At 39.6% G+C, this 25590-nt stretch overlaps 1 protein-coding gene across 2 annotated transcripts in view; it reads left to right on the forward strand.

The window, feature by feature from the left end:
- LOC140738776 (hepatocyte growth factor-like) overlaps window positions 1-25222 on the forward strand; it is a 49703-nt gene extending 24481 nt beyond the window's left edge. For both annotated transcript variants that reach the window (XM_073066579.1, XM_073066580.1), the window contains exons 11-18: window positions 381-511; window positions 1997-2026; window positions 3598-3709; window positions 6396-6470; window positions 10511-10654; window positions 12489-12595; window positions 14632-14783; window positions 21391-25222. In XM_073066579.1, the coding sequence (XP_072922680.1) occupies window positions 381-511; window positions 1997-2026; window positions 3598-3709; window positions 6396-6470; window positions 10511-10654; window positions 12489-12595; window positions 14632-14783; window positions 21391-21576 (937 nt within the window). In that variant the 3' untranslated portion in view covers window positions 21577-25222. The remainder of the gene's footprint in view (window positions 1-380; window positions 512-1996; window positions 2027-3597; window positions 3710-6395; window positions 6471-10510; window positions 10655-12488; window positions 12596-14631; window positions 14784-21390) is intronic.
- The last annotated feature ends 368 nt before the right edge of the window (window positions 25223-25590 follow it).

A 25590-nucleotide genomic window follows, 5' to 3' on the forward strand; every position in this document is an offset into this window, starting at 1 on the left:
ACTGTAAATGCGTGACTGGTTGCCACAGTAGCGAGCCATATTCTAAGGCTGAGGATGAAGCCTCCTGTACAACCAGGGTGCCAGCTTCCTCGTTCATCCCACTCTGATTTGCATTGCTGGTATTCCCACTATGCTGTGTAATTCTGTAGCATTGGAGAGGTACTTGTTAATGATCCTAATATATTGCTGGGAGGTTTCCATTCACATTTTCAATCAATTTGCTTATTCACTACCCTCTACCCCATCATTAAGCAGTGGAGCACTCGCTATATGATCCTTAATGATTAATAATTGTGACTTAATAACTTTAATCTCATGTTAGCATGTTTGCTTGGAGAAGAGTCTTCATTCTGTAACTGCTGCCTCTCCCTTGTGTGCAGATCCATTGCGTACACTAACCCTGCAAATTTGGTGCAGAATTACTGTCGCAATCCGGACGGAGACCTGCATGGGCCCTGGTGTTACACCAATGATCCCTTCACTCCTTGGGACTACTGTGCTATTGAACCCTGTAAGTACCAGATAGTGTAAAGTCCACTTTCTATAAATTGTTGCTTAGCAGCAACAATGATCAAGAGTTGGGTGTCAGGATCCATTATCCTGAACAAGGCTCTGAGTGTGAGTGTGTCAAAAATTGAGATAAATTTTAGGGTTAGTGCATTTGCTTTAATAGTGCTGAAGGAGATGGCACAGTAGAGTAGTGGTTAGTGTAACAACGCATAGCGCCAGCAACGAGATACTGACTGCGAAGAGCTTGTATGTTCTCTCCGTGACTGCGTGGGTTTCCTCTTAGTGCTCTGGTTTCCTCCCACATTCCAAAGGCATACAGGCTAGGGTTAGTAAGCTGTGGGCATGCAATGTTGGCGCCAGGAGCGTGAGAACACTTGCGGGATGCCCCCAACGCAATCCTCGAACGGTGTTGGTTGTTGACGCAAACGGCACATTTCACGCTTTGCTTTGGTGTTTCAGTGTACATGTGACCAATAAAGATAATCTTTAATTCATTCAAACAAAATTCTGCTGATAGGTTCTAACTAGACTGCCATAAATGCACAGTGTCTGCATATATGTGCAATTTTGGAAAGTTTCAGCGCACGTGTACAGCTCTGTCGTGTAGCTGGGCTTTTCTTGAGCATATGTGCAGTATGTAAATTCAGTCAGCAAGGATAGGGTGGATCTTTATTATGCCAGTCATCTCTCTAAACTGAGCTGAGGTATTGCTATCTAAACATATGACATAGTTTTTTTTTGAAGTTTAAATTAACAGTGATCCATTACCATTAAAATAGTTGAACATAACAGCTAAAGTACATTAGCTATAACTGAACATATATACACCAAAACTATAGAACAGAAAAAGGCATCTATTTTAAATAACCTGATCATTTCCATTTTTCTAAGCCCAACTGACAGCATGCTAATATGTTCATTTCAAGCCTGTTCTAAATGTTTAGTGCTCTTAACTTTGAATTCTCAAGCTTGAATTGAGAAATGTTTTAAGATCTCATTAATCTTTTATTTATGACTTTTATAAACTACTTATGGTTCCCTGTCTAAACAGATTTTCATATTTCCCCAAGAAGGCATTCTCATATGCAGTTGCAAATATAAAAACTAAGAAAGAATATTTAGCATTAATATGGAATAAATGTGATGTTTTAGTCGTCTCTAGTGGAGGATTACAAACATTTCACTAAGATCATTTGCATTCATGCATACTCATTGAATCTATGATATATTGCTTCTTGAAACTGGCGGCTTACTTTAATTGGACGCTGCAATTTAAGTAGTCAAAACATAGTTTATTTTGAAAACCCCTTTTTGAATCAATGTAGTCTTGGCAAGACATTTACTGAAATTGAAATAATCCAGGGTGAATGAGTCTTATCTGATCTCATGAAGTTCTTCAAACTGCTTTTTTGTTCTTCGTATTTATCATAATGGCTTTTATTCTCTTTATTCAAGAAAAATTAACTTCGGTGTCTTTTCTCTGTAGGTGAGAGAAGAGTCAACAAGCCCTCCACAAGTAAGTTTGTTTGAAATATTGCAGAATGTTAGTAGCTCAGGTTAGTTATTTGGAAGTTTGGTTGATTACCAAGCTTGGCAAAACATTTGTAGATGTTTCAGTTCCAATGATGGCTTCTCAATTGGAGCCGAAATGTTTGCAAACATTTTGCCAAGCTCGGCAGTCAACCAAACAAAGTTTGCCTTGTCCTTGAGTGTTTTATTGTAGATATTTTGACTTAGTTTCTTTGCTCAGATCTCATGATTCAAAAGCTGCATCTTGAGCAGAATCTTCACACATTTTGAATTTTGTTGAAAACTATTGTTATCGTCATCTCCCACTATAGACCATTACCTGGCTTGGTAGCTCTGAAAAATACTCTTTCTTTTTCTTTTGATATTCTTTACATCTTGTTATGCCACTGGCATTTAGGGCAGCAATAAAGGACCTCCATCTTTGCTGGAGTTCAGGTCTTCCTACATCATGTCAATAGCTTCTTTTGATATTCTTTATTCAAACATACTCTCTTTTCATACAGTATCTGATTCAGAAATTTGAGCAGGAATATGTGTTGAGCTTTGAAATACAGATGCAGCAAAATAGTATGCAATTCATTTGAACAACTATAATAAGGTAATGGCTTGTGGGGGAGAGGGGTTACTTCAAAATGGTGGCAACACACACAAAATGCTGGAGGAACTCAGCAGGCCAGGCAGCATCTATGGAAAAGTGTAAACAGCCGACATTCTGGGCCGAGACCCTTCATCAGGACCTTGGGCGACTTCACACACATGATATTTTTTCAGTTACCTTTTCATGCAGGTAGTCTAAAAGCTTCTGGGGACAGATTTCCCAGATGCCCACAATTAATGCTGTGGACACAAATCTTCCTACTGATCATTGGTAGATCAGCTATTTGATTGCAAAGTGATAGTTTTTGCTTCATGTTAATTCAAAAGCCTACAGTTTGAGCAGAATTTGGTCTGCAAACTTCCTTAAACTCAATAACACAGCCAATGTTTTCTGGTTTGATGCAGGCCTAATTAACACAACCCCTTGGCTTACACATCATCTCTTAAGCAATCAGCCTTGTGCTGTGGGCCACCAGTCTGTGCTCTATAGACAGTGGTGTTTGTTTGCAAAGCTATCTTTTTAACTTCAGTCAAATTTTTGCTTTCCATTTACATTAAGATTTAAAGACTGGCTTCTGATTACAACAAGAAGTTGAGTACAGAAAATTAGTTGCAAACTCAACCTACTCAAAAACAGCTCTTTGATCTCTGCAAGTGTCAGCTGCTATGTTAGAAAACTGAGCTTGGCAACCCCCCCCCCCCCCCCCCCCACCCTAGGACAGTGAATAAACAAGAGAAAATCTACGGATGCTAGAAATACAAGCAACACACAAAACCCGGAAATGTTGGCTGTTTACTCTTTTCCATAGATGCTGCCTGGTCTGCTGAGTTCCTCCAGCATTTTGTGTGTGTGAATATCCTGGACAGTGAATATCTATCACAGATCAACAATGTGCAATATAAGTTTCAGCAATTAATGTCAATCCCAAGAGTTAATATAAAACTCTTCTTTCTTCCCAGATCAATCGGCATACAATGGCAAATGCCTTCCACCAAAGATGAGACTAAGGATAGTGCATGGATTTCCAGCAAAACCCAGAACATTTAACTGGATGGTCAGTCTGCGGCGAAGGTAAGCCAGTCTGACTTATAAACAAATTTCCTGATGGTATACGTTAATGTGAAAGAACTCATTTTCTCTCACTGTGAAAGAATTCACTAAAAAATGCTGATATCCAAATTTGATATTCAATCAAATTTTGCAGAGGATTTGATATTTTTAACTCTATGTTCCTCTCCTTGTCTCGATGCCCCGATGTTTGGAATTTCACATGGGTATTGATTTTATTTTACATCTAGAATGAGTGTTTTTCTCCCTGTCCTGAACATACTGACCCAGAGATCCGTGGCGATTAACCCATTGCATCTTTGTTTGGTGACCTCCTGGTCTGTGTGGTTGAAGACGTCAGAGTGCAGGGGCCGGTGAAAGGGACGAGGTGGTGTTCCTCTGCTGCTCTACAAGGGTTACTCATCTCTGTGCTAAGCTGAGGCTGTGTCTTGCAACGAACGGGCTCCCCGGTCAGCAACAGTGATGGCCTCGTGGCTGCAGACTCACTTTTGCAATTCTGAATGTTGCTTGCTTTTATTGTTTAAACAATGTTTTCTTTGGGAGTTTGACAGACCTTTTTTATTGGGCTCTTCTTGTTTTTATTTGTTTTGTGTTTGTCTGTAAGGACACAAACCTCAAGGTTGTATATAGCGCACATACTTTGATAATAAATATAATTTGAACTTTGAATAGCATGCTGCACTGAGCTCTGACAGTTGGATTTTCTAATCCTCTCCTTTTCTGGAGTTTGAGGAAGTAAAGAGTCACTTTTGAATTTAGTCAGAGCTGATTGATTTGTTGATTATCATAGTGGGACTCATTAGAATCATTAAGTCCTATGGATATTTGATTATGCAATATGATCAGGGCAGGCATCCACAGATTGTGGATACCATCAGAATCAAGGGAAAGTGAGATAAAGCAAGAAGGTTGAGATAGCAGACAAGTTATGAACTTATTAGCTGGTGCAGATTCAAAGGCTGATTGGTCCATTTCTGGTCTGGAGATAAGTATCCTGCACAATGGAGTTCAATGTTGATGGAGAGCAGATGGGATATGCAGTATAATGGCAGTTTATTTGATATTGCATGTTCACTGTTCATTGCATGTTTATGTTGTTAGAAAATACCACTTTTTACTTCATTGAAGTTAAAAAACAACAAATATGTGCATATTAGTCTATCCATATTTTGTTCAGAAAATAATTGAATTCTGAATTTTCCTTCCTGCCCCTTTGTCCTCATTTTCCATGAGCAAATAAGGCTTGCAATTCCCATGGAAAACAAAACCAAAATTTGGATGTCACTAAAGTGCTTTCCTTTATACCCAAAACACCCCAAATAAACTCAAGTATGCCCTATAATGTTAGGAATATACTAACATGCATAATGGCATTAAAGCCTTTAAATAACAAAAAACAAATGATATTGCCTAACAGAACAACATAAAACTGTTATAAGCATGCACGGACATTTTAGTGATCTTGAGGATCACACTTATGATCTATCTGCAGATTGTAACTGTGGGACACAACAAAGAGGTTAAGTGAAGAGGGCAGAGGTGGTGTGTGTGTGTGTGTGTGTGTGTGTGTGTGTGTGTGTGTGTGTGTGTGTGTGTGTGTGTGTGTGTGTGTGTGTGTGTGTGTGTGTGTGTGTGTGTGTGTGTGTGTGTGTGTGTGTGTGTGTGTGTGTGTGTGTGTGTGTGTGTGTGCTGATTTACTAGAGTTCTAAAGTTAAGGGTACGTGTATATGGTTAATGGGTATCTAGCAAATTCTGCATAGGAGACATCGACTTAAGCAAGAACTTGGCTTCAAATGACTTCCATTGATGGTATTGATACTTTCAAGTACTGGCCAGTCTTAAAAGTTATAATGTGTGGCTATATAAACAAAGACTGCACAGTGATTCTAGAGCACTCACACTTGGAACAAGTATCTGGAAACTGAACTTTTAATTCATGTGAAAATGAATGTTTACATGATATATGGAAATATTTGTTCAAAAAAATTGAGATTGGTTTGGGACTAATCTGGTATGTGAGGGAACTAGTGGACAATTTAATTGAATTACTACTGAGGATCATAGTACTCAAGAAATGTAAACTATAGTTGAATGACTTTAATGTTAATCAGCTGTTGGCTTCATGGACAATAAGATGATGAAACCCCATTGATTTGCTCTGGGATGACATATATTTGCTCTGTGTGTGCAACAACTTTTTGACTTCAAAATCCATTTCAACCACACATGAAGCCTGGCTGAAAACCTTGTATTAGTTTGGCTTGACAGTCCAGTACAGCTTGGAAGCTTTCTTTTGAGTTCTCAGCTACTTTTTGAACTTACTATGAAGTCTTCTTGTGGAATGAAAATACAGGTATTCTTCTTCCTTACTGCCCCTTTAAGCAGCACTACAACCCCGCCCCACAGAATAACCCCAGGCACCTTTTAAAATAGGACGTGAATTTACACAACATATAGACCTGTACAAACCAGATCGTTCAGACCTATAGACCTGATTTACAATTTGTTCTTGTTTGCTTCATATCAACAGTGCAACCCAAGGTTTCTGTGTTCCAGGGTTTATGAGTATTTCCTACAATTTGCATCCCCAAAAGGAAATAAATGCAGTTTGTGTTCTTTTTTGAAGTTGTGGGTGTGTTGAGTTTATTTCTGTAACAGTTTAATGATAACTTGTTCCTCTGTCTTTCAGGGACAAACATTTCTGTGGGGGGACCCTGATCAAAGAAGATTGGGTTCTCACAACCAAACTCTGCTTCTACACATGGTATTAAAGCTTGTTCATTTTAACAATCTATTCAAAATCTAAAACGTCTGGTTATGTTTACACGTGGCACAGCATTCAGTGTCGTGAGCAGATTTGAATCCTTTCTGATTTAAAAGCAGAAAAGCGTCTAAGCAGGGTAGATGGAAATTCAGAGGAGAGAATCGCTATGTCACCCAAGTGTCAATGCTGAATTAGCAAGCCAGGAGGTATCTTTGGAAAGAGAAATGGTTAAGGTTTCATATTGAAGACCCTTCTCCAAACAATAACTATATTAGAGAATACGTACACAACGCTGGAAGAACTCAGCAGGTCAGGCAGCATCCGTGAGAAAAGAGTAGCCAACGTTTCAGGCCGAGACGTTATTTCATCAGGAATAACTATATTAGGTTTGCTGCTTCATACTGAGTGCAGTGCTGCAAGGTCAGATGGACGTAGGTTAGTTGAGTAAGGGGAGTGAAAGTATCAAGAAGTTCAATGTCATGTTGGCAGCTTGCATTGAGTAGGTCTGGAGAAGGTAAAAAGCCAGCAAGATGAGTCAGTGAAATGGGAATTCTGGAGGTGAAAGAAATAATTCAGTTTGGGGTGACCATTCCTGGCCAAGGAAATGTGGATGATGTGGAGATGGTGGAAGAAAAATGCAATGTTACATTGAGCTCAAGATTCAATGAGGTGGGAACAGCGGAGGAAGAAGCTGAAACTAGATCATTTGGGGTCAGCGAGAGGAAGCTGAGAACAGATAGTGAGCTGTTGAATTGAGGGGGAGAGATGAAGTCAAAAGAAATTAGAGGATGTAAATTCAGAAGGAGTTTTGGAATTCAAGCACTGTTGAAGATTGCCATCTTTGAAACCAGAGGAAGGAAAAAGTCAATGAGCAGCAATTTTGCGATGGAGTGACTTGGTGTTTCAGAGAGAGTTGGAGGGCGTGCACGTGCACTTCTCAGGATGCATGGAGAACAGTGTCTTGAAATGCCGGGTGGTTTAACTAGCTGTGAAACGGGATAATTCCAAACTGTGAAGGATAGAATTTCAATTGGAGCCCACGAGGGATGAAATAGAACTGGAGGCATTTGCTGAGGAAAGAAGGGGCTATGGAAGTCAGTTTTAGTCAACACTATCAAAAACTAAAAGGGAAGCAACTGAGGCTAACTAGTGCAAAATATTCAGACAAGATATTCAAAATAAATAGCAATAATCAATAAAAAATGATGGATGTTGAAAATATTTTTAAAAAACAGAAAATGCTGGAAGCACTCGGCAGACCTGGCAGTACCTACAGAAAGAGAAATAGTTTGCAGTTCAACTTGGAGAACCTTCATCAGAGACTTCAAATGTTATGAGTATTCATACCCATATTGACGATATACTTACTTTGAAGCTAGTTAACAAAGAGCACAGAACAATACAGGACAGGAGCAGGACCTTGGCCCACAATATTGTGCTCTGCTAATTAAATTAATAATCCAATGCCCAGCTAAACTAATCCATTTTGCCTACATAATGCTTAGATCCTTTCACTTCTCTAAGAGCGTCTAGGATTCCTCCACCCCCACTCCAGTCAGCACAGGTACCCACCACCCTCTGTGTAAACACAAAACTTGCACTGCACACGTCCTTTGAACTTGCCCCCTTCTCACTTTAAATGCATGCAAGTTATTAACAGTTCATGAGGGGGCAGAATTTTTCTAGTTGAATGAACTGGGAAAAGGAGGATTTCAAAAGCAGAGACTGATCCAAACAAAATGCAATCATGATGAATCCAACAAAATATGCAGCTTTTAGAAGGAGGCCAGGTATAATACTACATGTCTTTAATATTAATGGCTTCCAGTTGTGTAATTTAGACTTCCTGGTGATGATGAAGAGTCGGTAATTAGTAGTTAGTATTGGATCAGTTTTAGTCTCACTATATGAAAACATGACTTAAAAATCTTACAAACCACGATAACAATTTTAGGCATTCATTTTGAGGCTGCCAGTATATTTCATGTTGATTGAAATATCTGGCAGCTTTCAGATTTGAGTAATGTTATGAGTGATTTGTGTTACTCATCTAAATGCACACGAGCATCATTTCAGTGTAAGAGGCTTTCACAGCACTCATCACCCATAACTGTGTTATCATTTTTGCAAGTGGTCATCTCGAACCTTATTTTCGTTTTGGTCATTTTAAAACTAAAAGTGAGGCATTGAAGAACAATGCACATTCATGACCCTAAAATGAGTGATAAAGCAAATGATGCAGAGGATGCCAAGCGACATTTATACATTAAGTGAGTGAGCAAGGGACTGGCAGATGGAGTACAATGTTCATAAATTGTGAGGTCATCCACTTTGGAAAGAACATAGAAGATCAGATTGTTATTAAAATGGTGAAATATTGCAGCAAGCTGACATGCAAAGGGACTTGGGAGTGCTTATGCATGAATCGCAAAAGGTTACCAAGAAGACAACAGGAATGAGAGGGACTGACCTTAAGAGCAGGGAGGTTAAACTGCTATGGGGTAGTCACTGGTGAGACTACACCTGGAATATTGCATGCAGTTGTGGTCTACTCACTTGAGAAAATATATGCTAGCTTTGGAGGCTGTGCAGAGGACGTTCACCATGTTAATTCTGGAGAAGAGGTGGTTACCCTATGAGGAGAGATTGAGTTGCTTGGGGCTATATTTGTTGGAATTCAAAAGAATAAGAGGGAATTTTTAGAATCTGAATTAGGTTTAATATCACCAGCATACTGTATGTCGTGAAATTTGTTGTCTTTGCAGTAGCAGTACAATAATCAGAGAGTAAAAGAACTTTAAATTACATTAAGTACTGTATATATATTAATTAGTTAAATCAAATAAATAGTAAAAAAGTAAAATTTAAAAAATAGTGAGGTAGTGTTCATGGGTTCAATGTCTGTTCAGAAATTGGATGGCAGAGGGGAAGAAGCTGTTCCTAAATCACTGAGTGTGTGCCGTCAGGCTCCTGGACCTCCTTCCTGATGGTAGCAATGAGAACAGGGCATGTCCAGGGTGATGGGGGTGCTTGAATGATGGATGCTGCCTTTTTGAGGCATCGCTGCTGTGGTAACCTCTACTTTACAAAAGGACCACTCGACAATTTAATGGCCAAAAGAGCATCTTTATCTGGGACGGCAAATGATATTTACAATACAGAGGCTTCCAGGTACCTCGTGTGGCCTGGGTGGAGGAACTATATACAATGCATACTGGGAGTAAAAACCCCACCAATCCTGGATCCCGCCTCTTGTTACCCACAGCTTCCCGATTAGTATGAACTTACTTTTAATAATACTCACATTGCAACAGCTCCTTGAAGATAAACTGGATACTACAGAGGCTAGTGCCGATGATGGAGCTGACTAAGTTTACAATTCTCCGCAGCTTGCTGTAGCACAGTTAGAATACTCTCCATGGTACGTCTGTAGAAATTTGTGAGTGTGGTTAGTGACATGCCCTCTTTGTAGCTGCATCAATATACTGGGCCCAGGAGATACTGATCCCTAGAAACTTTGTCTCCATATGTTTCAGGCAAATATATAAAATTATGAAAGGAATAGCTGAGAATGAGGCAGGAAAGTTATTTCCACTGGTAGGTGAGACTAGTGGAAATAGCCTCAAGATTTGGGGAAGTAGGTAAAGGGCAGAGATGAAGAGGAACTGCTCTCCCACAGAGCAGTGGATCTGTGAAATTCTCGGCCCAGGGAAGTAATAGAGGTTACCTCATTAAATTATTTAAGATATAGTTGGATAGATTTTTGCATGCAAACTGAGTTAAGAGGTATAGGGAAAAGTTAGTAAGGTGGAACTTAGTCCACAGCCAGATCTTATTGAATGGCGGAGCAGGCTCCTTTTTCTAATATTATGCTACATTTTCTAGCTGCTTTGAAAAAGCACAGTAGCTTACAAGAAGAATCAAGTATTCATGTATTTACCATTCAAAACTCTACTTGATGTGATAGTGTATTTCTATACATCCAGTTTGCAATTTCAGGCAGAAAGTGAGGTTTTGCTTTTATGTGTTTTTGCTTTTAGCAATCAAGATTTGAAAGGATATGAAGCTGTAATGGGAATCCTCAAAGATGACCCAAGCGAAGAACCTCACAAGCAAGTGAGGGAAATATCTCAGCTAATCTGTGGCCCTGAAGGATCCAATCTTGCAATGCTGAAGTTGTCCAGGTTTGTCATTGAGTACTCAGCTTTGAATTTATAGTCAAAGAGGGGCAGCTGGGCCAAGATCCATTAAAGTGTTTTCTATTTTCATTGATAATGCATCTTTTCCCAGTGCTGCAAAGGAAATGAAAACAGGAGGGGAGAATGTAAAACGACTTGTCTTCGCCTAAGTGTTTCTAACCAGTTATAGTTTACAGAAAGATATTACAGAGATGAAGGATCATGGAGTGATATATTTATGGGATATTTGATTGACAACATTTCTTGCCCATTACAAGTTGGCTTTAATCTGAGCATTTTGCTAGGTCGTTTGAGAAACCACATTTCTATGGGACCAGAGTCACAAACATACCAAAATCAATAAGGGTGGAAATATCGTCCTTGAAGACTCTGGTGAACTCTTGAGTTGTTACAACAATCCAGTGGCTAACTGGTCGCAATTACTGGTGCAAATTTTTTATTCCAAATTATTTAGCTGCCTGAATTTCAATTCTCAGCTGTTGCTGAACCCATGTATATCAGTAACATAATCACCACATTATCCTGCCCCAGTGTGTGATAGGGGAATAATTGAAACAGATGCCACAAAACTTAGAGATTTAGATAGCTATTTGATGTCAAGTAAGTTGCAAGTGAGAGAATGGAGCAAAAAATTGTGGAATTCATAGCAAAGCAACTCTACAATTACGGGCAAATAGGATTAGTGTATAGGAGCAAAAGGGTCAGCATGGATATGATGGGCCAAAGGGCCATTTCTGGGCTGTGCTAATTTGACATTATTTGTCTGGATCATGTCTACAGTGAGTGACCTATTGCCCCATCAAATCTGCTTAAGATGGGCCAGTGCCATGTCTAAGGCAGAGGGTTGGTCTTGTTGGACATTCACACAAGTTGTCTGAAGTTGGCAGTTAATGCAGGTTACAGTTGCAGTTGATAGGATTGAGAGCCAGATGTTATTTCTGCCTCTTAAGATATCAAAACATTCAGTTCTTGCTACACATTCTTGCTACAAACAATTTTAACAAGCCAACAGGCAGCTATTTCCAGCTGTCCACTTTTTCACCCATATGTGTTTTGAGCCCTAAATAATTCCAGTGTTTGATCTTTCTACTACTGTTGGCTTTGCAGAGGTACTTCTGCTTTTCCCTTCTTCCCTCTGCTTTTGGACTGCTCTTGCCACTTCATTAATATTGCTTGTCCCACTGGGTTTCCTATGCTTCCATCTGCAGTACAACCAATGCTGATAACCGGCTAATTCTCTGGAAATAAGGCTTGATCATGGAACTGATCAGATCTTCCACTTAAAATCAAATGAGTGGGGCAGGGATCCTTTCCCACTTGATCAGTCATTTCCTCATAGCTCACTCACTTCAGAAAATTGTGTTCCTGAGGGTGTTGTGCAATAACTGGTTTAATAAAATATATCAAATCTGATATTGAGTAAGATTCTCTCCCTCACCACCCAAATTGCAGCTATCTTTCGCAGCAGTATTTCAGAATTACAGTTGCTCCCTTGCTCCCTCCCTCTCACAGTGCTTTTTGTTTGTGAATCTTCTTTGTTGGTGGGTTTATTAATGTAGCCTGGCGCCTTTAAGAAACCTGATTAAAGCCATCCTGACTCCAAGAAGCAGACAAAGTATATTGCAGAAATTTGCGAAGATGTACATTTAGAAAAAAAACATAGAATCAAAGTAAGATTTAGACTTATGTACAATCATTTATTGACTCTGTTTTCTCTTAAAGGTAGTCATTTGGAAATTTAACAAGCAAAATTTGAACATGAACAGAAATTCTACCAGTTTCATGCTCTAATTTATTGTTTTTTTAATTTCCTTTCCAGTCCAGTGAAATTCACCGATTATGTCTACAAAATTAGCCTACCTATGCCTCACTGTGTAATACAAGAAGGTGTCTCCTGTAATATTTCTGGATGGGGAGAAACTAAAGGTGAGTAATTGCATTTTTAACATTTTAAAAGGTGGAGATTTCTTCTCAAATATTCTCAACAGCGACATAGGCTGCATTGGATCATGTAACTTCATCGCTGTCCCATAAGTGGGCCCCTCGTTTTGTTTTATTGATAATGAATACTAAAGGTTAATATCACACCATCCAGAGGGAATTAAGTAGTTTGCCCCAAGTTTGGAGAATTCATTTTGCTGCATGTTCCCTCTGTCCTTTCCGATTAGACTGATTGATGATGTTTTGCTCTTCCTGTGGGTATGTTATTGACTTGGTTTTAAACCCCAGGCACTGAAGCCATCCACTGAATTTAAATATTTTAATCAGTCTCTCAGAACTTGAAGGTATTATTCGACCAAGAGGAAATATGCTTAAATAAGCAAAGCAGAGGGAAAAGATTTTTTTTCTCTCTATGTTGAGTCTGAGATGTCAAGTTTGAAAAATAATGAGGTTCATTTACATCTTCAGTGCTGTGCTGAAATGGCTGCACGAGCTAGTAGAACTCAGCCGGAATTTCACTGAAAGAGCTATAAGTCTGGCAGATTCGATAAAGGAGGTCCTGCCACAGTAGCACCTGGCTAAAGAAGGCTAAAATCTTCACCATGTGAATACATTCAGCATTAACTAGCAGCATGTGGTGGCCCTGGGAATTTTAACTATGTGGTCAGGTTGGAATTGGTTGTATAAACACAGAAGATTGTGGAATTATAAGATGTTGGTGAGGCTGCACTTGGAGTATTGTGTACAGTTTTGATTGGCTGGTTAGGGAAAGATGTTATTAAACTAAAGGTGTGCAGAAAAGGTATACCAAGATATTGCTCAGAATTGGGTCTCTAGTGTTTTGTCCTGGTACATTGTCCAAGATCTGACAATGGGACTCACCTCCAGTTGAATTCCATTAACTCACAAAAGACTCTTCAAGTTGGACTCATTCTGAGAATCAGCTATTTATTGTCATGCTTTAAAGGATTTTCTAAATCTGGCTAGTGTACACTAATACATTGATTAAATGGTGAAGATTGGATTTTAAAAGAACTTTTTAAAAGCTGGATTGTTCCTAGCTGGAGAAATGCCTAATTTAAAAATACTTAAATTTGGTGGCAACAAATCAGTTGGTAACATTGCACTGCGGGGAAAAGGGAAAGGAAGAATATAGGTTTGACCGTGAAGAGAAACTCTGCTATTTTATAAAACCTATTTTCTTCCTTTTGTAATAATGCAATTTTAGTAGAAGCTTGCTGGGAAATGGGGCTGAGGAATCTTGAGATGGTGCTGATGAGATTAGTTTGGGGAAGATGTGAGTACTGGGGAGGAAGTCTTACGATATATTCAAGTGAGGCTACAACAGGGAAGTTTTAGACATAAATTCAGTTCTTCTCTTGGGCCCTTTTAGCCCAAGTTCCAGCTCCTGGTGGTTTTTGCCTGAGAAGAAGTCTATTGCTGTCTTGCCACTTTGGTTGATAGACCAGATGGACTGACTCACAGTGATGTCATTACAAACATGATGATCTACGATCTTGTACCTTTCCCATAGATCCTCCATTCCTTTCAGTAGGAGAGGTTAATACGGTGACATATGTGGGGAGATCAATGTATTTTAGCAGATTCCCACCCATCCTTGTTTCTGCTGGTGAGAACATTTTGACACCATTTTCATTTCCCTTAAGGAAAATTCAACTGATTTGGCTGAAGCCATGAGTGTCTCTTTACACTTGTGTAAGTGTCTCACACCCATAGAGTTAACACAATGGCTCCATTCCTGTTTCTGTTTCTATTCCAGTTTCTCATCTATTGTGGTCAACAAAATGTTTCTAGCATTGAGTAATGTATTAACATTAACATCTGGCAGCTGGAAGAGATTCCCGATCAACTCTTCTTCCCAAGCTACTTGCTATATTTTTATTGGTAGCATTTTCTTGATATCCTGATATTTCATTGTACATGTATCACTAAAGAAAAGTTATGTAACCAACTGATTATGCAGATAGTTTAAACTTGTCTTTTTAATGCTTTACCTTCAGGTACGGGCTATGAAGGTGAGCTGAAGGTAGCCCAGGTCCATATCATTGGGCCTAAGAAATGCAATGAGTACCACCAGGGAAGCTTTCATGTTAATGAAACTGAAATCTGTGCAGCTGACGGAGATGGAGATGGAACTATTGGTACATGTGAGGTAAGCGAATCATCCAGCAGGTGAAATTGTAAGCTTTTAGCAAACTGTTATAGTTTTATGTAAAGCTGTATTACTTAGGACAGCGAGGTGTTCCCTGGCTCATTAGGTCCATGCCAGATCCTAGTAGAGCAATCCATTGGTCCCATTTTCTTTCTTCCTATTCCCTTATAACATTGCAACTTATTCTTTCTCACATGCCCACTAATTCTCCCTTGCCTCTTTTGCCACATTTTTACAGTACCCAGTTAACAGAGTAACACGTATTTGGGATGTAGCAGGAAAATGGGTCACCTGGAGAAAACCCTTGAGTAAATGTGCAGAAAGCACATCTGAGACATGCAAGCTCAGGGTTGATGGAGTTTGAGACAGCAACATCAACTATGCCATAGCTCAGGGTTGATGGAGTTAGAGACAGCAACATCAACTATGCCATAGCTCAGGGTTGATGGAGTTTGAGACAGCAACATCAACTATGCCATAGCTCAGGGTTGATGGAGTTTGAGACAGCAACACCAACTATGCCATAGCTCAGGGTTGATGGAGTTTGAGACAGCAACACCAACTATGCCATAGCTCAGGGTTGATGGAGTTTGAGACAGCAACATCAACTATGCCATAGCTCAGGGTTGATGGAGTTTGAGACAGCAACATCAACTATGCCATAGCTCAGGGTTGATGGAGTTTGAGACAGCAACACCAACTATGCCATAGCTCAGGGTTGATGGAGTTTGAGACAGCAACATCAACTATGCCATAGCTCAGGGTTGATGGAGTTTGAGACAGCAACACCAACTATGCCATAGCTCAGGGTTGATGGAGTTTGAGACAGCAACACCAACTATGCCATAGCTCAGGGTTGATGGAGTTTGAGACAGCAACACCAACTATGCCATAGCTCAGGGTTGATGGAGTTTGAGACAGCAACATCAACTATGCCATAGCTCAGGGTTGATGGAGTTTGAGACAGCAACATCAACTATGCCATAGCTCAGGGTTGATGGAGTTTGAGACAGCAGCATCAACTATGCCATAGCTCAGGGTTGATGGAGTTTGAGACAGCAACATCAACTATGCCATAGCTCAGGGTTGATGGAGTTTGAGACAGCAACATCAACTATGCCATAGCTCAGGGTTGATGGAGTTTGAGACAGCAACACCAACTATGCCATAGCTCAGGGTTGATGGAGTTTGAGACAGCAACATCAACTATGCCATAGCTCAGGGTTGATGGAGTTTGAGACAGCAACACCAACTATGCCATAGCTCAGGGTTGATGGAGTTTGAGACAGCAACATCAACTATGCCATAGCTCAGGGTTGATGGAGTTTGAGACAGCAGCATCAACTATGCCACCCATGTTAAGGAAACAATGTATGCACATGTATTTGTTTATTCAGCTTTCAATTTGCATTTGAGTTTAACAAAATGATTTCCTTTGTTAACAAGAAAACCAGTCAAGTGATGCATCAATTTTTAAGTCTCTCTCAAATGCAATTGAAGCTAATATTAATAATACGATGTTAACATCATAGCATTTACCACCTTCAATTGGGTCAGTGTTGTAACACCATTGTTCACAAACAAAATGGATTATAGGTTGGTACTCTACCTGGTGATTTTGAAGGTTACATGTAGCATTTTTGAAGCAAAATTAATGAAATTCATTTTTATTATTGGTAAAGAATTGTCTTGCTTAAAAAAAGGTTAAAAATATCATTTTCCAAGATCACCTTCATTAGCTCTTATTGATTAAAACCAAAAATTCAAGCTTTGGGTATGAGGCAGACCATTATCTAACTCGTGCATTGAATCTTAACACAAGTTACTTGCAGCTCTCTGAGTGTTTAACTGGCAAAGTGAATATTCTAAAACAAGAAAAGAATAATGGGTCAGAATCTGCTGGGAGATGTCAGCATTGTATGTCAAGCTACCGGCACCTTTTAGCAAAAGCATCACTAAATTTCGGCTATTTGCACAAATCTTGAACGTTTTCTTTGGCACTGGCTGTGCCCTGTTGCTGGATACCACATGGAGTCCAGTGGTGGAATGTGAACCTGTTGCATTTCCTGAGTAGTTATGTTGGGGATTTTGCACGTTGGCTCCATCAGAAGAAATCTTCACTTGCTTACAGTTTGGTCACAGTTTGCTACTTTGAACTAAGAGGTTGAATTGACTTCTTCAGGTGTTAGATATTGTTAGTGTTGAAGGATGTATTGTGATGCAATGAGCAGTGACTTGGGTAAGTGTTACAATTGAATATGGTAACTGTTGATGCACCCATTGAACTTTACTGCATTGGTGAGGGCTTTAAGTTATTTCATGTTGCTACATCCAGGTCCTTGATAGCATTCATTTCCACAGTTGTATCCTCCCACTGTCTTTTCAGCTTCTGTCTATAATATCCTATGGGTAGCAACTACCTGGCCTCTTTTCTGTGTCCTATCCAGCTGCTGTAAGTCATGTAGCTTCTTTCCTTTGATGTTGCCATGGAGCCCTTGAGTCATATAGCATGGAAACGAGCCCTTTGACCATCTCAGCCATGCCAACCGTGATACCCAGAGGGCTTGTCCCATCTAAAGCATTTCACCCACAACCCTCTAAACCCTGCGGATCTAGGGGGCTTTTAAATGTTGTTAATGTGGCCACCTCAACCACTCTTCCTGGCAGCTCGTTCCAAATATCCTTTGCATGACGAAGAGCCCTTTGATGTCCCATTTAAGTCACTCACCTCTGATCGTAAATCTATGCTCTCTCATTTAAATACCGCTCTCTGGGCATAAGATTGTCCTTTCATCCTGTCTATGTCCCATGTGACCTTATATACCTCTATCAGATCATGCCTCAATCTCCTATTTCCCAGGGAATCAAGTCCTAGTCTATGCATCCTCCCCTTGTAGCTCAGCCCCCAAGTCCAAGCAACATCCTGATAAACATTTTGTGCACTCTTTCTAGTTTAATAACATCTTTCTTGAAATAGAAACTGTGCACAATTCTCCAAGTGCTCACCGACACCTTACATAACTACATCATAGCTTTGAACGCATAATTTTGAAGGCCTGCATGCCAAATGTCACCTCCATGATCTTCTTGAACTGTGACGTTGCTTTCAGCGAAACATGCACCTGGCAATTCATGGTCCTTCTGTTCCACAACACTCTCCAAGGCTCTGCCATTCATTATCTAAGCCAAACCCTGGTTTGAATTCCGAAGAGCAAAACCTCACATTTATCTGGATTGCAGGCCATTTGCCAATCTTCAGCTTACATACCTAGCTGATTAAGGGCTCCTTGTAAATTTTCATAATCTTCTGTACTATCTACAACGCTACCTATTTTAGTTCAACCACAAACTTGGTAACCACATCTTGTGCATTCAAATCCAAATCATTTACTTAATTAACAACCAAATGTCCCAGCAGCATCCATTATAGTGCACCAATATACACAGGTCGCCTGTTTGGGAAATGATTCTGAAACCATCCCTGTCTGCTCCCTACCACTGAGCCAATTAAGAATCTATTCCACTATCCCACTTCCTGGATCCCATGCAGTCTAACCTTTAGTGTTAGCTTGATGGGAGATTCCTTGTCAAATGTTGTGTATTATGTTGATGAAAATCAAAACAAGCTGCAAATGGTGGAAATCTAAAAACTAAACAGAAAATGCCGAAACTCTCTGCAGCAATTTCCTATTTTGGTCATGTTATGTCTTCTGAAAAGTTGTAATCACTTTCACAATGGTGTCTGCATCCTCTTAAGCAGAGAAGATTAGCCCGAATTAGCACAAGATATTCACAAAACCGGGCCCTTGTTAATGTAATAAAGCATATAACAAATATGTTTAGTGCTGGCTGTACAGTGAACTTGCAATGGTGAATAGATGGCATAAATTTGTTTCCCAAACTGCGTGGGTCAAACAGGTCTTTATGTAGCTCATCCTTAGCTGGTAGTCTAATTATCTGAAGCTGTCACTTCAGCAGCTCACTGTCACAAATCCTCCAAAAATTGTGTTGTACAATAAGAAATAAACAATCATGGTAACTATGCACTCTTACTTACTGCCCATTATGCTGCTGGCGGTTAGGACAGCAATGAAGGTCCTCCATCTCTGGTAGTGATCAGGGCTTCCTTCGTCACATCAGTAGCTTCTTCTCGCTACTGTCAGTCATGCATGTCCCAGGTGGAGACTCAAGAACACCATCACACTCAGATGTAGAAGGATTCTTCGTTGCTGTTTCCGTAACAATTTTGTTCGACCAGTCAGGGGTGATATCCCTGAGCTGAACCCAGAACCATGAAGGAATGGTGGACCACTCTTAGACTGGCCTCTACCCTTTGACCCTACCACGAACCAAAGCATAAAGCCCTGACTCCAGCCAACATAGCTCTCCAGGTCATTGAGGCACACAAGCCTCCAAACCCAACGACAAGGTTGTGGGTGTGGTCCTCTTGGAGGAACTGTGCAATCTAAAAAATCTTGTGGGCAGCTGCCAGTGAGGTGAACACATGTTTAACCTTTGTTGGCCTCTGCATCCTGATCGCAGTAACATGTCCTTCTCCTTCCAACTCTCTATGTTCTTCACAGTAAGGAAAAGACGTACAATAAATCCTTTGTTGTTAATCCACAGAAACAAGAATGATTTTTCAAGTTTAGAAAAAAACAATTTTTATCAAAATATGTCATAAATTTCTGGCACCCATCCAAACTGTGATCACTGCTGACAAAGACACTATATGATGATGACAAACAAGAGACAATCAAGAGATTCTGGAAATCCAAGCAACACACACACACAAAATGCTGGAGGAACTCAGCAGGCCAGGCAGCATCTATGGGAAAGAGTACAGTCAACATTTCAGGCTGAAACATTTCAGCAGAACTGCAGAAAAACAGCTGAGGAGTAGATTTAAAAGGTGGGAGAAGGGGAGAGAGAAACACAAGATGATAGATGAAACCTGGAGGGGGATAGATGAAGTAAAATGCTGGGAAGTTGATTGGTGAAAGAGACAAGACCATGGAAGTAAGAAAAGGGGTGGGGGGAGGAGCACCAGAGGGAGGCAATGGGCAGGCAAGAAGATAGTTGGGGGCATTACTGACATTTTGAGAAATCGATGTTCATGCCATCAGGCTGGAGGCTACCCAAACAGAATATAGGGTGTTATTCCTTCAACCTAAATGTGTCCTCAACATGACAGCGGAGGAGGCCATGGGTGGACATATTGGAATGGGGGTGGGAAGTGGAATTAAAATGGGTGGCCACTGTGAGGTCCCACTTTTTCTGGCAGACAGAGCGTAGATCTCAATCTATGTTGCGTCTCACTGATGTACAGGAGGCTACACCGGAGCACCGGACACAGTAGATGACCCCAACATACCCACAAAGTGCACTAAGAGTATTTCAACAGAACATCAAAGTCAAAAATCCGGAAAAAAGCTGGGAAACTGAGTATAAATGTTTTGCACTGGGCCTCTGCTAACATTTTCTTCTGAGGTTGGCACAATAACAAACTGACTGGTCCTGTTGGCGTTGGGTTATAAAGTCATTCCAATTTACAATAAGGCAGAAATAAACATCCTTTTTAAAGATTACAGCTAATTTATGGTCAAGGAGAGTGCTTGCTAGTAGCTAGAATTAGAAGATGATGCTGTGCTGAACAATGGCAGAATAATTAGTATCAACTGCTGGAGTCTTTTATTCTTTGAATTGCGTTCTGTTTTGGTTTAAAAATAAATGATTGGATGAACTGCTATTGTGTGTGTTCGCTGGCAGGCTAGGGTGAAGATTGTGCATGTGGGAGGCCAGAACTGCAGTGAATGGAGTTTTTGTTTCATTGCTCATTAAAAGCAATTTATGTCAATGTGAAAATGAATTGAAATTGCTTGGTCAATTTTATATAGAATGTGCTGTCATTTAGTTACCCGGACTTCCACAGTGCTGAGTGAATTGGAATGCCTGGCCATCAGGCTGTTGAATCCAAATTGGTGCTAAACCCACTATCAATGAATCACCTTTCCCTTTATGTTTTGTGAAAGAAAGAGCTGTATCAGCCACAACTGAATATTATGATTTGCTTTACTTCTTCTTTCACCATCAACGGTCCCACTGGCATTTGACCTGATGGCTTAAAATTTATAAAATTTGAGGGAAGCAAAAGATTGTTAAAATCTCAACTTTTTAATTTGTGGCAACAGTAGTAACACCAGCTCCCTAGTTTCCTTTGGTGGATTTGGAAGCATTTGCTGGGTGATGTTCAGAATTCTCAACTCTTTTCATTGACTCTCATGTTAAAATTCCATGTTTTCATTGCATCTGTGATTCTCTAATTTATGGCCCTGAACAGAAAGCTTTCAATAAGTGTGCTTTTGCACAATTCTATCCTAATACTTAAGTCTAGATGTTAATCAAATATCTTTTAATGCTTGGGTGACTCAGTCTCCAAATGACTTTATGTTAGTCTGTGCATGTGGATTTTCAGCCGTTACCGGATAAAATTGCCTCATTTCATAAGTCTTTGTCTACTAACTCCAAATATCAGAGCAAAGCTCAACGGTAATAAACTTATGAAGACATTAATCCTTCTAATTACTTACATCTCTGGCTTTTGTAGAAAGATTATGGTGGTCCTCTGGTCTGTGAAGAAAGTGGTGAGAAGTTACTACAAGGTGTTATCATTCCTGGCCGAGGCTGTGCAAGACCAAAACGTCCTGGAATTTTTGTGAGGGTGTCCTACTATATCTCATGGATAGATAAAGTGTTTAGGACATACAGAAGAAATATCATTGCATGGAGATGAATTTACTGTATGTCACAGAAATCCTTAATTATTAAATATGTAACTTATCAATTGAAGAGCTATGTTGCTGCAGATACTTGTCAGGTCCTTAGATACTTGATAAGTGATTTGTCTGACCTGTTGCTCATTGTTTGTGAGAGACTATTTCCATTTGTGTTTACGTTTGAATAGTTACAGGACAAACTGAAGCATGTTTCACGATTGTGAGAAAACTATTGAAATATTGCATGTAATTATACAGTTTGCAATAGAAAATCTATTTCTGCACACTAGGCAAGTCTGACTACCCAGTTCTGGACAAGCATTTCAATACATTCCTTAAAATTTCAATGCTTTATTTCAAGTTAATTTCTTGGAATTTTTTTTCAGGTCAAATATTAATCTAATTCTTTGACAATCAATTCCTCAATTTTTAATCATGTTGTTGAAGCTATCATTAAAAATTAATTTCTACATATTTATTCCAAAGTCTCTTGCACAAGTCTGTATTTACCTCCAAGAACTAAAATAATTTTAAAGTACATTTATATATTTTCAAATGCAAAAAAAAATGGTTCCGTGCTGTCGTCTTAACCTGAGTAGCACCCCACTCTCGATCTGTTCCCTGCGTTACTAAAGTGTGCAATGGGCTGGAAAAGGAGAATAACCTTTACTGCTCCACTCAAGGTGTGTGTCTCTGTTTCAGACATTCTTAATTCTTTACCTGTCTGCTGGCCAGACCTGGATATTATTTTTAACCCAGATCATTTTAGGAAAGCTGAATGAAATCTTAAAAAAATAAATCCCATCCTCAGCCTTCCAATGTTTGTTGCAGCATTTGGAGTTTCTGCTACTTCTTAAACCCAGTTACTGTAAAATATTCACCAAGTTCTTTGCATGAGTCATTTCTTTGACAGCTAGCCAATATTTTTCTGCCCTGTTGCCTCCTGACCTGTGACTTAACTATGGTATAAATCAGAAATCCTGAGCATTGTTTATTCTCAAATGACCGTTCTTTCTCTGATTATGATTAATATTTCATGTGTTTAGCTGATACTAAGAAGAATGGATTTGGAACTGATGCCTAAATAATCATTTTGAGTGTTTGCATTATGTGCACTGGTCAAGCCTTAAGTAGAGCTTAAAAATGTACAAGCTCCATTTATTCATTGTCATTATTATAGTTCATTTCTATCTTTCTCTGTCTTTCCCATTACTGAGCTGGTTTGGGAATAGAGATGATCCAAATTGCTGATAAACTTCCTATCTTTAGTCTACGGCTTCTTTTCAGAGAATGTTAACCTGAACTAGGCAATTCAATGACTGCCTGAGTAGGACATCTTAACACTCAACTGCAATAACAAATCAGTTTGTGGCAAGATGTAGAAGTGCGTTGATAAAGCAAAGTACTACAAATGCTGGACATCTGAAATAAGAACAGCTGAAAACTCTCAGTGTTTCTTGCAACATCTGTGAAGGGTGTTAATGTTTCAGCTCAGTGATTTTTCATCTGAACTAGTATTTATCTTGCCATTGAAAATATTTAATCTGCAATGTGTTCAAGCAGCTTTTTTTTTCCTTTTTGGCTTATTAAGAGTTCTGTGTGTTCTTGCAATGCTTGTGCCTGCAATGCTGAGGTGAAACCATGCAAGTGAAACAGAACCAGATTGAATTCTTGATCCTCAACTAAACCCCTATGAGTTTACCTGAGCCCAGGTGGCATTCAAAGTATTCAAATTGGCACAAATTTGTACTGGCCGAGTAGAGTCTGCTGTATTGTTGACTCATTTGTGGTGGTGTTCAAGAAGATGAACCTTTCGTTCATTATTTGAAAGACAAAGGCCATCTATCAACCTGACCTGGTTGGACACTGTCCTCCAGCAATACAGGTTCGTAGTGAGACCCTGAACAGGATAAACCATTTCTCACATCTCAGGAGGCACGTTCTGGTGAAGGCAAGCATTGGTGACAGTGTCAATGCATCAACACTCCCTATGGTCGATTGAAGAAAAGGTTATTTTGAAAATCAGAACCACAAGCCTGGCATAAAATTCATGGTTCACCAGCTGGCAGTAATTCCTAATTATGGAATGTTTCTGAGATCTTGCTATCTTAAAACACTGGAGAGATGCCACAATTCCATTGGAAGGTAAATGAAATCACATCTGTGTCCCCTTTCAACTAACAGCACTAGAACTGAGGCCCTGCTGGCACCCAGTCAGCAACAATGGGCAGTCTATGTCTCTCACATGCTCAAAACCAGAGTCCCAATGCAGACAATTCATTCCAAGCTTGGTTATGAGAACAGATTCCCAGCACACACAGGAAAGGATTCAAGGCTGTGCTCAGAGCCTCCTAGAAGAAATTCAGCAGCTCCACATGACCCCTGGGATTTCTCAAGTGGGAAGAGAACCAGGAGCTCACCACCTTGTAAGATAACCATTCGTCTTGCCTTGTCAGTCACTATCTGCCCCTTTTGTGGAACGGTCTGTGGTTCTCACATTGGCCTCATCAGATACCCCAGAACGCACAAAACCAGAGTGGAATAAGCCATTCTTGATCCCGTGGTATTGCCTTAGAAGAAAATCTCTAATTATTATGTTTCCCCTTTACCTTGATAGTGACAGCAGTGGTTGGAATAATCCTGTGCATTGATGACATGTTTCTCTGAGTATTGTTTGCTTCATTGATTTGTCACTTGAAGATAATCTTTTCTTAACTGTGCAGTTCAATTTGTACAAAGAACTGGTTTATTTCATCAAAGACCGTACAAGATTAAATATGTAATTTTGATTTTTGCCTGTTCTTCTGTTTCCAACTCCCAAAAGAGCAAAGAACATGCAAGCAGGCTGTTGTGAAGATGTAAGGGTAATTCTAAAGCAAATGTTGAATTTTGTGTTCTTTTGTCTGACTTTGTCTGAATTCTGCCTGCAGTTTCTGCTGATGTACTGCTGATGCTTTTAAGTTTAGTGCAGTAGTGAAAGTGTAGAATGAAATCCGTTCTCTCCATTTCACTCTATAGATAAGAGGGCTTTAACTTTGTATGTTTGATGCTGATGTGGAACAGGAAATGTAAATATGCCCTGAAGATTTTAATTCTGTGGAGTACTGTAAAGATTGTGATGTTACTGAAAGAATGGGGTTGCTGTGTAGCAGAACCAGGCTTGAACCACTGGGCTAAAATTCAGTTTCTATTTATTGAAATCACTTTTATAAAAATTCTGGGTTTTCCTCTATTTACACTATGGTAGTCTATGTAGATAAACCATTGTGGAAGAAAAGCTGCTTGTTTTGTACTTAATGCTAATATTTAACAAGCAGTTCAAATGTATATTTATGTTATTTTCTGTGACACTTTCGATATCAGTGAAGACCATCTGTGTTGCACAATTCTGTACACAACTATTGACTTGTTAAATAATGAGTGTATTAATCATTCTGCAGATATTTAAATATAGATTGGTATCTTCTGTTGAGCAGAAGAAACATAACCATTTGTCCAAAGGAGCCATTTATACTATGTCAATCCAAAATGACCATCTTATAAAATGGTTGGTCATATCATCAATATCTAGATATCCTCTCTCCTCACTTTATCTAAAAGATGTTGAAAATATTTTTGTTACAAAATGATCCATACATAATAAAAATATTATATTTAACAATATTTTACAGGTGTTTATTGGTCTTGTTTTGGTATGCTGTGTGGCCACTAAAATTCTGCACAGGAATTTCAGCTATGTTTGACGTGGGGCACCACCACCAGAGTTGGTCAGTGGACTTTAGATCATCTGAGTGAGAGTCATAAATACCGAGTGCAGCCTTACTGTAGTTCTAGTCATCTGGATCAGCGGTTCCCAAACTGGGATCCATGGATCCCTTGCTTAATGGTATTGGTCCATGGCATTAAAAAACTTGGGAACCCCTGATCTGAATAGTGACATTTGGTGAGAGCTATATCTAATGGCTCCATCTTAAAGGGGTGAAAATAAGTGGCTGTAGGTGAAAATATTTAGGGGCATGGGTTTGACTCCC

This window comes from Hemitrygon akajei, chromosome 14, assembly GCF_048418815.1.
Source record: "Hemitrygon akajei chromosome 14, sHemAka1.3, whole genome shotgun sequence".
NCBI lineage: Eukaryota > Metazoa > Chordata > Chondrichthyes > Myliobatiformes > Dasyatidae > Hemitrygon > Hemitrygon akajei.